Source organism: Pteropus medius, unplaced genomic scaffold, assembly GCF_902729225.1.
Source record: "Pteropus medius unplaced genomic scaffold, Ma_sr-lr_union100, whole genome shotgun sequence".
NCBI lineage: Eukaryota > Metazoa > Chordata > Mammalia > Chiroptera > Pteropodidae > Pteropus > Pteropus medius.
In genome coordinates this window covers 13,497,255-13,509,348 of record NW_024344370.1, presented here as the reverse complement: position 1 = coordinate 13,509,348, position 12,094 = coordinate 13,497,255, and the positions used below count along the sequence as shown (strand labels likewise).

The window sequence follows — 12,094 nt, the reverse complement described above, 5'->3', positions numbered from 1 at the left end:
ACTTCCGGGATGGGCGTGGGTGCTGTTAAATAAGTCCGGCCCCAGCCCACCTTACGGAAGCTGCGCGAGGCCGGGCTGGTTGGCTGTTCTGCGCGGTTCCCCGCCCTCTCACGTGATCGCCTGTTGGTCCCAGAAGTGGGGTGTTTTCGATGGTAGTTATCTGTGTTACTTTATTACCGTTTTAACTTAGATATTTTCTTCACTACCAGTGTCGGCTCAGCGTTCTTATACGATTTTTTGAGTTCGGGATTTAATAGGTGTGTATGAGTCGGCAAGCTTGGCCTGCTCCTTGAAGACCCTTTCTGGTTTTTGCTCGAGCGCGTCTGTCGCGACGGTTACTACGGACGCCTAACCCTGCAAATTCAGGTTACTTAGGCGCGTGACCGGCTCTTAATGGCAACTCAAGAGACAGTCTTACCAAGTTCAATCCCATTATGAAGCACGCCCCAGGAAACAAAATTAATTCAACTCATGAATTTTGTGCTGTGGAACGGATTTCTGGTTCTCAGTTTTCTACTCTGTAAAGTGGAAATAATAATAGACTACGTTATTGGTGGTTGTGAGGATTAAATGAGACATGCATAAAGTTTAGACATAGTAAGTGCCCAATAAGTGTTAACTATTATCAGTAACCAACTTCAATTCTCATAAAATTTTCATCCAAATCAACGAATTAAACACTTTAATTCATTTATTCAGTGAATATTTATTGAATGTTTACTATGTGCCAGGCTCTGTTGCAGACTCTAAGATATCAGAAGAGAAAAAGACAAAAGATCCTTGCCTTCAAATAGGAGTAGATAACAAGTAAAATATGTTAAGATACATAGTGATAAGTGCTGTAGAGATAATATAACAAAGGGGATAGAGATATTAGGGTTTGCAGTTTTAAACAGGGTGAGACAAGAAGGACATCACTGAAAAGCCACTGCAGAGTTTTGAGCAGACAAGGGATACGATCTGACTTCATATTAAAAAGTTCTCTTTGGCTATTGTGAGAGACTATAGACTTGGGTGGGGGTGGGGGATGGGAGTGGGGAGGTAGTCAAGGAAAAGCAAGGCCTGTTAAAAAATGATTGACGTAATACAGATCGCTGTATAGGTGGTACCAGTTTGGCTTGTAGCAAATAGGATTTGCTGACAGACTGGATATGGGTTGGGGTGTGGGGGAAGCATAATTCCAAGGTTTTGAGCTGGAGCATTCTATGCTGCTAAGAGTTGAGAATCCTGATTTTCAGAGGTATGTTGAAGAAAACAGCAGGATATCAAAGGCTTAGAATTTGGTCGAAGTTAATATAGTGTAAATGTTGAGTCCTTGCTCTGGATCTAGACTACTTGTATTGACTATTGGCCCAAGTATTCAATCACTAGATTTATGATACTGGCTAATTATTTAACCTTTCTGTCCCTAGTTTCCTCCTCTGTAATAGGACCTACTCATTGGGTCGCCGCAAGGCTTAAGTGATTTTACACTTCAGAAACCCTTAGAAAAGTGTCTGACAGTGTTTTAGTTTATATTAGCCATTGCATAATTATTTTTGGTCACCTTCTAGATCTTTGTCACTACTTGGTTTTTTATTGAGTTCTGATATATTCATAGGCAAAATTCTTACATATTGCAAACACACCATCTTTACCACTTTTATCTCTTAAATGTGGCAAGTCATACCTAATGATGCATGGTGTAACATGACTTAGGCTAAAGTTCCTTCTGGAAAGTATCACTGTAACAATCTAACCTTTAACTTGTAGTAGAAATAAGCTAAATATGAGTTAAATTTGATGATACACTTGTGAGGCTTGAGCTTCCCAAGTGTGCCATGGCATATAAATTGATAATCACTACATTATACCATGCTGCTGACAGTGAATGCCTATATGGGGATATTTTAAAAAAGTGACAGTGGTGTTTAGGTGATATTCTGGGTTCACTAGGTCAATGTATATATAAAATACTATTCAACCTCTGTATACCATTTTAGTTTATAAAGCACTTTCACACACTGGTAGTAGTCAGCTTCCGAAATGGCCCCAATGATTCTTGCCTTCTGGTACTAATGCACTTGTGCAGTTTCCTTCTGCAATGAAACAAGCTGTTAAGTGTGACCAATAGAATATGGCAGAAATGAGTGTGTAACTTCTGAGTCTAGATTATCAAAGGTATTGCCTTGTACACTTGGATGATTTGCTCTGCAGGAAGTCAGCCATCATGTCATAAATTCACTACGGCAGCCCTGTGGGGAGGGGCAGCCCTGTGGGGAGGACTACGTGGAGAAGAACTGAGGCCTCCTGCCAAGAGCCAGCTTCAAATTACAGCCATTAGTGAGCTACCTTGGAGTAGATCGTACAGCCAGCCCCAGGCAAGCTTGCAGATAAGTGCAGCACCAGGTAGTATCTGATTGCAGCCTCATTAAAGATACAGCAGAACTGCCCAGCCAAGCTGCTCAGGACTGTTACAGCCTCATTAAAGATACAGCAGAACTGCCCAGCCAAGCTGCTCAGGACTTTCTGACCCAGAGAAGCCATAAGCTATTAAGTGATTGTCGTTTTTAGCGCCTAAATTTTGAGGTAACTTGTTACAAAGTAATACATAATATACTAATTTGTTCCTTCCTATTGCATTGTATTGTGCTGGAGAGGAAAACGAAATTAAGCAACTTCCTGATGGTTATGCATATTTAAGTGCTTAACTTGTAATTGGAAATACAGGCTATTTAAGCCAAGACAGAATTCTATGACACTATTTTCCTTGGGAGCTCATCTTAACACAGCAAGTTCCACTGACGTGCCTTTTTGCCATACCTGTACTTAACAAATTCTATAAGAGATATATATTTTTCATTGTGACTTTCATGGCAGCAGCTGTAGTAAAGGTGGCCCTCTGACAGTTCCAGTATTGGGGTCTCTACTGGCCCACAATATTACTAAAGCCACTCTTTATTACCTGAACCCACTCTGTTTCTAAAAGCAAAATAAATTGCCCTGGGCTTCCTGTTGCTGAAATGAGAAAGCTAAGGAGAAAAGAGAATAGTGCTAGTTTTTAAGAAAATTTTCCAAATAAAAATTTTAAATAGTAAAAAAATCATGAATCATGTATTTTTCATGAATCATCAGAACAGGTGACCGCTAGCACCAAACCCCTATCTCATATTCAGGTTGGGGCAACATTTACACAGAATTTACAAGCGAAGCAAAACAACACTGGAATAAAAAAAGATTAACACCTATAGGCAACTGGGCAATACTCGACAATTCTACTCCTCTATTTCTCATGAGCTACTCTTACTATTAGAGACGACTTCTTGAAAGCATGTTCTAGAAATCATTAAAGGTATGGAAGAAAATTTATTTAGCTTTGTCAGTCTTTACTTTCACAATAATACATATCCTTGGCACAGGAAGACCTGTTGAAATTTCATTAATTGCCTTAAGGTTAAAATTTAGGTTGATTTTATGAGGCTTTCAGACATTAAGTTTGAGAAAGTTAATGGTTATCAGGATTTGCATACATGATCACAATCAAAACAGTAAAATAAAGAACAAGACTTTCTTAACAGCCCTAAACACAATAAATTGCAGTTTCTAGTCAAACATTTATTCCTATATTTATTCTGATCTCTTCCATTTTATACTCCACTTTTTTTCTGAATATGGTTACAAATAGTCTTAATACCACAAAGTCACTGGCTACCTTGGCTATATTTTTATCATTTAGAGTAGGATGCTTATTAAGCCAGTTATACGCCAGTAACTTTGCAATGAAAAAAACATTGAGATTAGAACAAATAATGAGATTAAGAACAAATACTTCACTGATTCTCATCCAATTTCAGTAAAATCACTTCCCAAAAGCAATAATTCTGCTTGACAAATTCTATGTCTAAATAGAATTTGAAAGAAAAGTAAAATTATGAGAAACATGACAGTTTACTAGACACTTTGTACTTTTAATAGTTCAACACTGGTTAATACTTCATAAGAGTAAATTAATAGGCTAACATTGAAAAATGTGTACTTTAATAAGTATAAAGTATATAAACAATTAGGTAAGCTTGTGAAGCTGACCAAGATACATAAATTAGGAGATACAAGTATTCATCTAAATTTTCTATATATTTTTTTTACAGAATATTTATTAAAGTTGTTTACAGTTTCTTGTTTGTCATTTTGGAAGTCCTTTATTGTAAAGACTATTCTTTTGCCTGATGAAAAACAGCAGCCACATTGTCTGATTATTCTGGACCTCCACGCTGAAAAGGAAAAGATAAAAAGATTAGGGGTTAAATTTACAGAAAGGTTTTCATGGCCATTATATAAATTTACACTATTTTAAGCAAATGATCTTCAGTTTTTTTAAAAAACAATTTCATTTTTTTCATTGCTTTTAGGCACTCATATCAATGTTACAAACAATTTAGATCTGGAAGGGACCCAAGGTTGACCTAGATCAGTGGCCCTCAAATTTATTGGTCTCAGAAGTCCTTTACACTCTGAAAAATTATTGAGGACCCTAAAGAGCTTTTTTAATGTGGTTATATCTATTGCTATTTACCATATTATACTGCTACACATATATTCTTTCATACACATTTACTGAAGGCCTAGTTTACTTCTCATAGTCCTAGCCTACCAGACCATCTGTGTCTTAGATATGGACACACTATGACAAGACAATCAGAAAAGCATGTAAATTAGCAGCTGAAGTTCTAAAAGCCAAAAACTGTTAAGGTGTTTTGCTCTGTGATCAAGACCAATAACATACCTGGATAAATTCTATTTCTTCTTGAGACACAGGTTTCCTTCTGTATTTCTGAGGTAATGTTTTTATTATTTCTGCAGTGTCTGGTGGACCCTGATACATCAGCCAATCTGGTGATTTACTTCCCTTAGAATGCTGTGAAACTGAAGAAGAGTGAGATGGTAGTCCTGCGGATCTCAAAACTTCTGATGCTGAAATTTAAAAAATGTAATTAGAGAAATTATTCAGGTGTCTTAAAATACTATTTTGAGTTATGTATTGAATAATCTAGTCATTCGTGAAATAAGTATAATTCTGAGAGGTAAGTATTATAGAGTAACTTAGTTGGGTAGATACATATATATAATTTCATAAAGTTCTTTTTAAAACAAATAAGGTACTTTTAAATGAGTGAATCGCTAAATTGAACAAAAAGTATATAAAATAATGAAATTTTTAGGTAGTGGAGTTCAATCCATATGAATAACCTACAAGTTTTGTCATATGTTGGAGTTTACACGTATTATCTTATAACAGGGAATAAGAAAGTTGGTAAAAGTAGATGAGATTTGTTTTCTCAGTAACTTTATACTTGTTTATCTCCTGTATCTTCTTTCTTATAAAGAGTTACAATAAGTTAAAAATATCTGTATAAAATTCGTTAAAATTCTTCCTGAATTAAGGATCAAATAAATACCTTATATTCAAGACAGGGACGGAGGATCTGGTTAAAAGGAAGGGTCACAGAAAAAGAGGACTTGTTTGGAAACTTCAATTACTTTGTAAGCAATGATTGCTAAGGTCTACAACAATCTAAAAAATATTTACTGATTGAATAAATAGATAAATGAGTGAATGAAAGAAAAGATTAGCAGGGAGAGAAATATTTAAATGGTTATTATTCCTCGCCATATCTGCAAATGTAAGTTTGGGAGATTCTTCTAAAGGATAGAAGAAAGGTAAAACAAAAATTCCCCTATAAAAACTTGATATCATTAAAAATTCAGAGACATTGAATTGAGTCGTTACCTTTTTATTTTATTTATTCCCCCTTCCCCTTGTAACCGCCCCCCCTCCCGCCCACACACACTTCTACCCCTGAGGTATGGATGTTGTCATTTCCCCTTAAAAACTGGATTTCTGAAGGCGGGGCATCTCCTCCCACACACTTGTGGTGTGCACCTGGGCCTGGTTCGCCCTGGGCCTAACGAACTCGGGGTATGGTCCATGGCTCCACCTGGGGTGCAAACCCAGGACCTTCTGCGTGTAAAGCAGACGTGCTAACCACTACTCTATGGAGCCACCACCAAGTCATTACCTTTTCAAATGGAGGTAATAAAAGTTGATTTTATTACTTTTTTTGGCATGTAACCTAAGGTACCATTTTGACTAAGCTACGGTCTACCTGATTTTAAATGAAAAATATTGCCTATAATAGGATATTCATGTATAAATATACATGTATGCATTAAAAAAACCAAAACATTAAAGTATAACTTACCATTGGGTTTAGGATGGTCTCTTCTATCAGGGAACCTTATTAATGGAGTATGTGGCTTGACCACCTAAAATGGATGAAAAAATGCATAGAAAAAAAAAGATGATACTTTAGAATAAACTCATTAACTATACATAAAAGAAACAATCTACTAACCTCATAAAGAGGTACCTTCATTAAAATAACTTATTATTTGGCAGCACCTTTAAATTTTATTATTTTACTTTTCTTCAACCATGAAAGCTAGTCTATAAACTATTAACTAACTTGTTTATCTCCTAGTCATAATGACTTTGTACTTCGTACATCACAGGATATTTTACTGTACTGCAAACTGACCTCAAAGGCAACCCGATGAAGACTACATTGATTATGTTGTGTGATTGGATGTTTCCTGACATGTATTGAGCATTGCTTCCCTACTCCGTTAATATTTAGTGGTTGAGAATAGGATAAAAAAGCTTATTGAAAATTAGGTAATTAAAAAAATGCTTTTTCTGGCTACAAAAGTAACATGTTCTGTGTAAAAAAATTGGAAAAAATACATAAAAGCACAAAGAAGGAAACACTATCCATAATCCCAAAACCCACATAAAATAGGTTTAAACCTTTGATTGTCCTTTATTTTACTCTTTTTCCTATACCCTTAGAAATATATATTCTTAGAATACTGTTTTTATAACAGATATTTGAAGAGAATGTTTTATCCCTAAAATTCCAGATAATACTATAGAGTACCTTACATGGATCTCTCAGTATAAAATCTTCTCAATATACAAGGCTAAGTCTCTATAATAAACACAGTACTGTTTTCAACTAAAGTAATTTGTAAGTTACTGTGTAACTAGTGAGACTGAAGTATCTTTATCTGCCATATATTTGTATACTCTGTGTATTACATATCGTACAGTTTATATGAGTACAGAAGTAAACAGGCTTGTTGGGACTGGCCTGAAAACTCACCACAATTCTGCTGCCTAGAAAATGCTGGAATATAGTTGTCTCCCTCAGCATAAAAGCATGCTTAAATCTTTCATGTTAAAAAACAAAACTTCTTTCTCCCTCTAGTAACTGTTTCTTCATTATCATAGCCAAACTTCTTGAATGTTCCATCCATCCTACTGTCAATACCCCATTTAAAAAATTTTGAGAGCATTTGAGATCTTGCTCCCCAGCATCTTTCACCAGTTTCGCTCAAATAAACTTGTATAAAAATTCAGAACATTTTTTAAATGTTCAGCAGCTTTCAGGATAAACTTCCAAACTTATATTTGGCAATCACAAGGCCCATCATGATTTGGCCTTTCCATACCTCTCCAGCCTCATTCCCCACCACTGTCTTGTGTACCTTTTACTTCAGGTATTCTGAAGTACTTTTCATTTTCCTAATTTATCATGCTATTTCCATCCCTATTTAATCTACAACTTGTGTCCTCTGCAAGGAAATCTCTCCCCAATCCCACCCCACTTCCATGCCTCCACTTTGACCTGACTGCTTATCTTTTAAAATAACTCGAATATCACTCCTAAGAAACTTCTCCTGATTCCAAAATCTGATACTTCTCATTTGTTTCCATAGTATCCTGAACATCTTAAGATTACTGTGCAGATAGATAAATGAGATTTATCTGATTACAGAAGAGCTAAGCTCCTGAAAAGGCAGAGTCAGAGAATTTAGCACTTCTGCAGCAGTGCCTGGTACATAGTAAATGCTCAGGAAACACCTGCCAAGTGAGTAAACAGACCATCTGTAAGGTAGGACTAACTACATAGGCATGTGAATATGTATACACACAACTTCAACAGTAATATAGTCAATTTTATTTTATCGCCCTTTATCCCATAAGAGGAAAAACTGATAATGTGGACTGTACTAAAAAGAAAAAAACCCTTTTACTCATCAAAATAAACAAACGAACAAATAAATAAATAACCAAATAAAAAATAAGTATAGAAAAATGGGCAACATATTCTTCACAGGTAAAGAAATGAAAATGGCTCTTAACGATACGAAAAGATAGCCTCATTTATAATGAAAGTTAAAACTACATGAAGATGTTTTATCAATTAGATCATATTAAAATGTACAAATTTGATGTCTGTTGGGAAGGTTATGGGAAAGCAGGAATTCATTTATTGCTATAGGAATGCAAAAGAGTATAATCTCTATGAGGGAAAATAAGTCTAGAACCCACAGTTCATTCAACCTCTTATCAGCACTTTCAACTTCCTTGATGGAGGCTTATTTTCACCATATATGTAAATCTCAAATCTTAAATTAATCTGACCACCCATCTTCTTCCCCTGTGTCTTATGCAGCCAAATGATTTCCAAAATGATAAATTATCGATTTTCTGCTCTTACATCAGCCCAAATGTATCAAATATATTCTGCTTGGCATTCAGAAGGCATTTAATACCTATAACTTACTCTTCCAAAATTACTTCTGAATACCTTGTAGTCCCCTCAGTTTGTGCCAGTGTGTCTGTTGAAATACTACCCTTTCTTCAAGGTAGATCAACAGCCAAATTCTAAGCTCTATGGAGGCACTGTGTCTGTCTTGCTGGCACAACAGTCCCAGCAATGAGTATGTGTGGAACAGAGGTACTCAATTTTGCTAATGTAATATGTAGTTATTACATAATATTAGCACATACTGCTTTCTATTATGACTATCTAAGTACAAGTCTTTCCAACTGTTAGGAGATAGACCATTCCTTATTATATATTTCACAGCATCTTTTTTTAAATATCAGTAGTTCTTCATTATTGCTGTGTACTATTCCATTTTAACAAATATACCACAATTTGTTTATCCTGCTAATGGACATTTGGGTTGTTTCTGGTTTGGGAGTTACTATAGACAAAGCGGCTATGAACATTTTTATATGAGTCTTTTTATAGATATATGCACTCATTTCTCGGGTATAAAGCTGTGAGTAGAATTGCGGGGTTAAAGGGTAGGTATGTTTAACTATGAGAGACTGACAAAAGTTTTCCAAAGTGACTGTGCCATTTTATACTCCTACCAACAATGTATGAGGGTTTTAGGTGCTTCATGTTGGTACTGTCACTTGGAGTTGTCAGTCTTTAATTTTAATCATTTGGTGAGTGTAGTACTACTCCCTAGTTTTAATTTGTATTTTCCTGGCAAGTAATGATAATGAGGATCTTTTCACAGGCTTATTACTCATTTGGATGTCTTCTTTTGTGCAGTATCAATTGTTTTTACTCATTTTTAAATTGGGCTATATATTATGGATATATATTATGGTCCTGTGTCAGATGTTCTCTTTATCCTCACAGAATCTTTAATTAATACTCAATAACTACCCACTGACTGAATAAGTGAGGATCATTACTTGGAATGAGACCAAAGACTGGGATCGAGGATTATCTTTCAGAGTGAAATCAATGTCACCCTGATAATTTTTAATTAAAAAAAGGCCTTTTAAGAGATATATTTGTGCAAAGGGAAATGCACTTCTCATATCAAAGTTAAAAGTTAATCATACAGTAATACACTCTCAGAGTTGAAAAAGGTAGTGTAAACCAACTGCAAAAGTGGAAGTTGTGTCCCTTTATATCCAGTTTTACCTCTTTTATTTAAGCTCGAGACCACAGCTGGAGAAGCAAATGCAAAGCTATCAGGAGTAAGTAACTGATGTGTGGATTAACAATAAAGTTCTCTAGCTGCCAATCTAAACTCAGGGAAAAAAGCTTGGGAAACCAACACTAAAACATATTACAATTACATTTCAATAATCTTTTTTCTTCTTTTTTTAAATTTCCTGTCATCCGGCTGTAATCAGACACTTGAATTGAATTGGTGGGGAGGACCAGCCCCAGACAGGGACGGAGCCAGTTCTCTGGCCATTCCCAAGACCTTGAAGGGACACTGGGTCAGGTGCAGAGATCGCTTCCTTTCACTCGCCGATACCGCTTTCCTTTTGATTGGTTGATCCAGGATATCTCTATACTATACTAGACGCCGATTGGCCAGCCTACAGCCAGGGAAGCCTTGCCCGCAGACACCTAGGAGGACTAACGAGGTCCTGGCGGAGGACAGTCCAGGGACCCCAGAGCAGCTATGTGCCTACCTGCTGAGATGCGACACTCCTGCAGCCTGGCTCGAACCCTCAGCTCCGGTCACCAGCTCACTACCCTACCCAGCGGCTTAAGGTCTAATTCTCACATACACCCCTAGGCGGTGCCGCTGGCGCCACTCAGGGCCGCGGTCACCGCCACCGCCTTTCCTCCCCAGCGCCTTGGCTACAGTCAGCACCATCCCTATTACCCTTGATACGGAAAGGCGACCGAATCGCGTTACCTGAACGACCCTGCTGGCGGACGCCATCTTGCTGCCCATCATGACCCCCGAGAAGGGGCAGCTTCCGGGGCGCTCGGGAGCCTCAGCGATAACAGTTGTGGGCGGCTGGGGGCGGGCCCTGCCCGTGACGTCACGGAGGCGGGATCAACCTCCACTGTGAAGCTAGCTCCACCCCTCTGCGCCTCACCCCGCCCCTCCCCTCTTCCCGCCTGGAAACTGATCCACTTGTTTCCCATGGTTTTCGTTCTGCAGACGAAGGTTTGTGATGTGGGTTTATTTTGCTCATTAGCCACGAGTTATCTAGGACCGTTTCCTCTTCAGAAATCTAGTTTCTAATTTTAATATAGTTCGAAATTTAATTAGAAACCAAATAAGTAATACAATCTCTTGTGACTTCTTGTTAAAACCTTGTTAAAACTTGGGAGTTAATGGAAAGCTCAGTCAGTTCAAGGTCTACACAAAACCATCTTATAGGCGCTTGTTTATTGGTGTTGCTTGAATTGGTCTTCTGTTCCTGTTTTCATCCTGATATTAAACTGATGCCTGCTTCAAATTTGAGAACTCAAAAAGTTCAAGTTTTTCTTTTTTGAAACATGTCATCCGTATCATTTCCCAATTCTATGGTAAATATTAATGTTTATATTGTTGTAATTTTTAATACACAATATGTTACTTAACACAACTTTGTAGGTAATGTGGCCTTAAGCAATGATAAATATTTAGAGTGACAAATTTGTTTTGATGCTCCAGCTCAGTAGTTTCTAAATCTGGGGAGCTGTTAAAGAAATGTTACTGAGCCTAACTATGGAGACCAGAAATCTATTTTTTAGAAAGCTTTCAATGCTTGTTTTAGCAGTGCGTATTCTAAAATTAGATTGATGAAGTGATTGGATGGGCAAAAGACATAAAAGAGAATCCTCTCATAATGTGTATCAAATCATCACGTTGTATAAGTATCTTATAATTTCGTTAATGACCTCAATAGTGTGTGTGGGCGAATCTCAAAAGCAACAGCAGCTGATGCCTAATACAGACTTTTCATTTACATAAAAACAGCACGTTTGTGAAAATCTACAATATTAGATTCTTGTCCTGAAATCATTTAAAAGACAGACTTCCTTGGTTATTTTTCTAAATAAAATATTTTCCATTTTCCTTTATGCTATTACTGGAGAGATGAAGAAAATGGGTAAATAAATCCCACAATGTAGATAGAGATTTTATTAAAACATAAACTTTCCAAATCCTCTAATACCAAGAAGTCTCCTGGGAATACCTGATAATAAATACACAAAATGCCAAATGCAGTGCAAATTATTGGTCATATTGATATGGATTTTGTTTTGGGAAAGTCTGCCAGGAAAATGCTGTAACTTTTCTCTAACTGTAGGTTTATTTCTAAGTACTGGCATTCATACTCCTTCACAATATTCTCATCCAGGGTTAGCCGGGATTTTAAAAGATTTTAAAAGACTGACTGATTTACATGTTAAAATCTTTGAGTTCCCAAATGAGAAAGCTACTGAGG

The 12,094-nt window shown here is 36.8% G+C and overlaps 1 protein-coding gene across 1 annotated transcript; it reads right to left on the bottom strand.

Annotated features, from left to right (window-relative positions):
• Positions 1-3,325: 3,325 nt before the first annotated feature.
• KGD4 (alpha-ketoglutarate dehydrogenase subunit 4) lies at positions 3,326-10,719 on the bottom strand. Its single transcript, XM_039870124.1, has 4 exons — positions 10,567-10,719; positions 6,240-6,303; positions 4,763-4,950; positions 3,326-4,250 (listed from the first exon to the last, which is right to left on the bottom strand). The coding sequence occupies exons 1-4, from the start codon at positions 10,606-10,608 to the stop codon at positions 4,233-4,235; spliced, it is 312 nt and encodes a 103-aa protein (XP_039726058.1). The 5' UTR covers positions 10,609-10,719; the 3' UTR covers positions 3,326-4,232.
• Between the last annotated feature and the right edge of the window lie 1,375 nt (positions 10,720-12,094).

Excerpts from the sequence above, each read along its gene's own strand:
- KGD4 (XM_039870124.1), bottom strand. The coding sequence starts at position 10,608 with ATGATGGGCAGCAAGATGGCGTCCGCCAGCAGGGTCGTTCAG. Across the intron at positions 6,304-10,566 it reads CCGCCAGCAGGGTCGTTCAG|GTGGTCAAGCCACATACTCC; the intron begins GTAACGCGATTC and ends CATCCATTTTAG. Across the intron at positions 4,951-6,239 it reads AGACCATCCTAAACCCAATG|CATCAGAAGTTTTGAGATCC; the intron begins GTAAGTTATACT and ends TTTAAATTTCAG.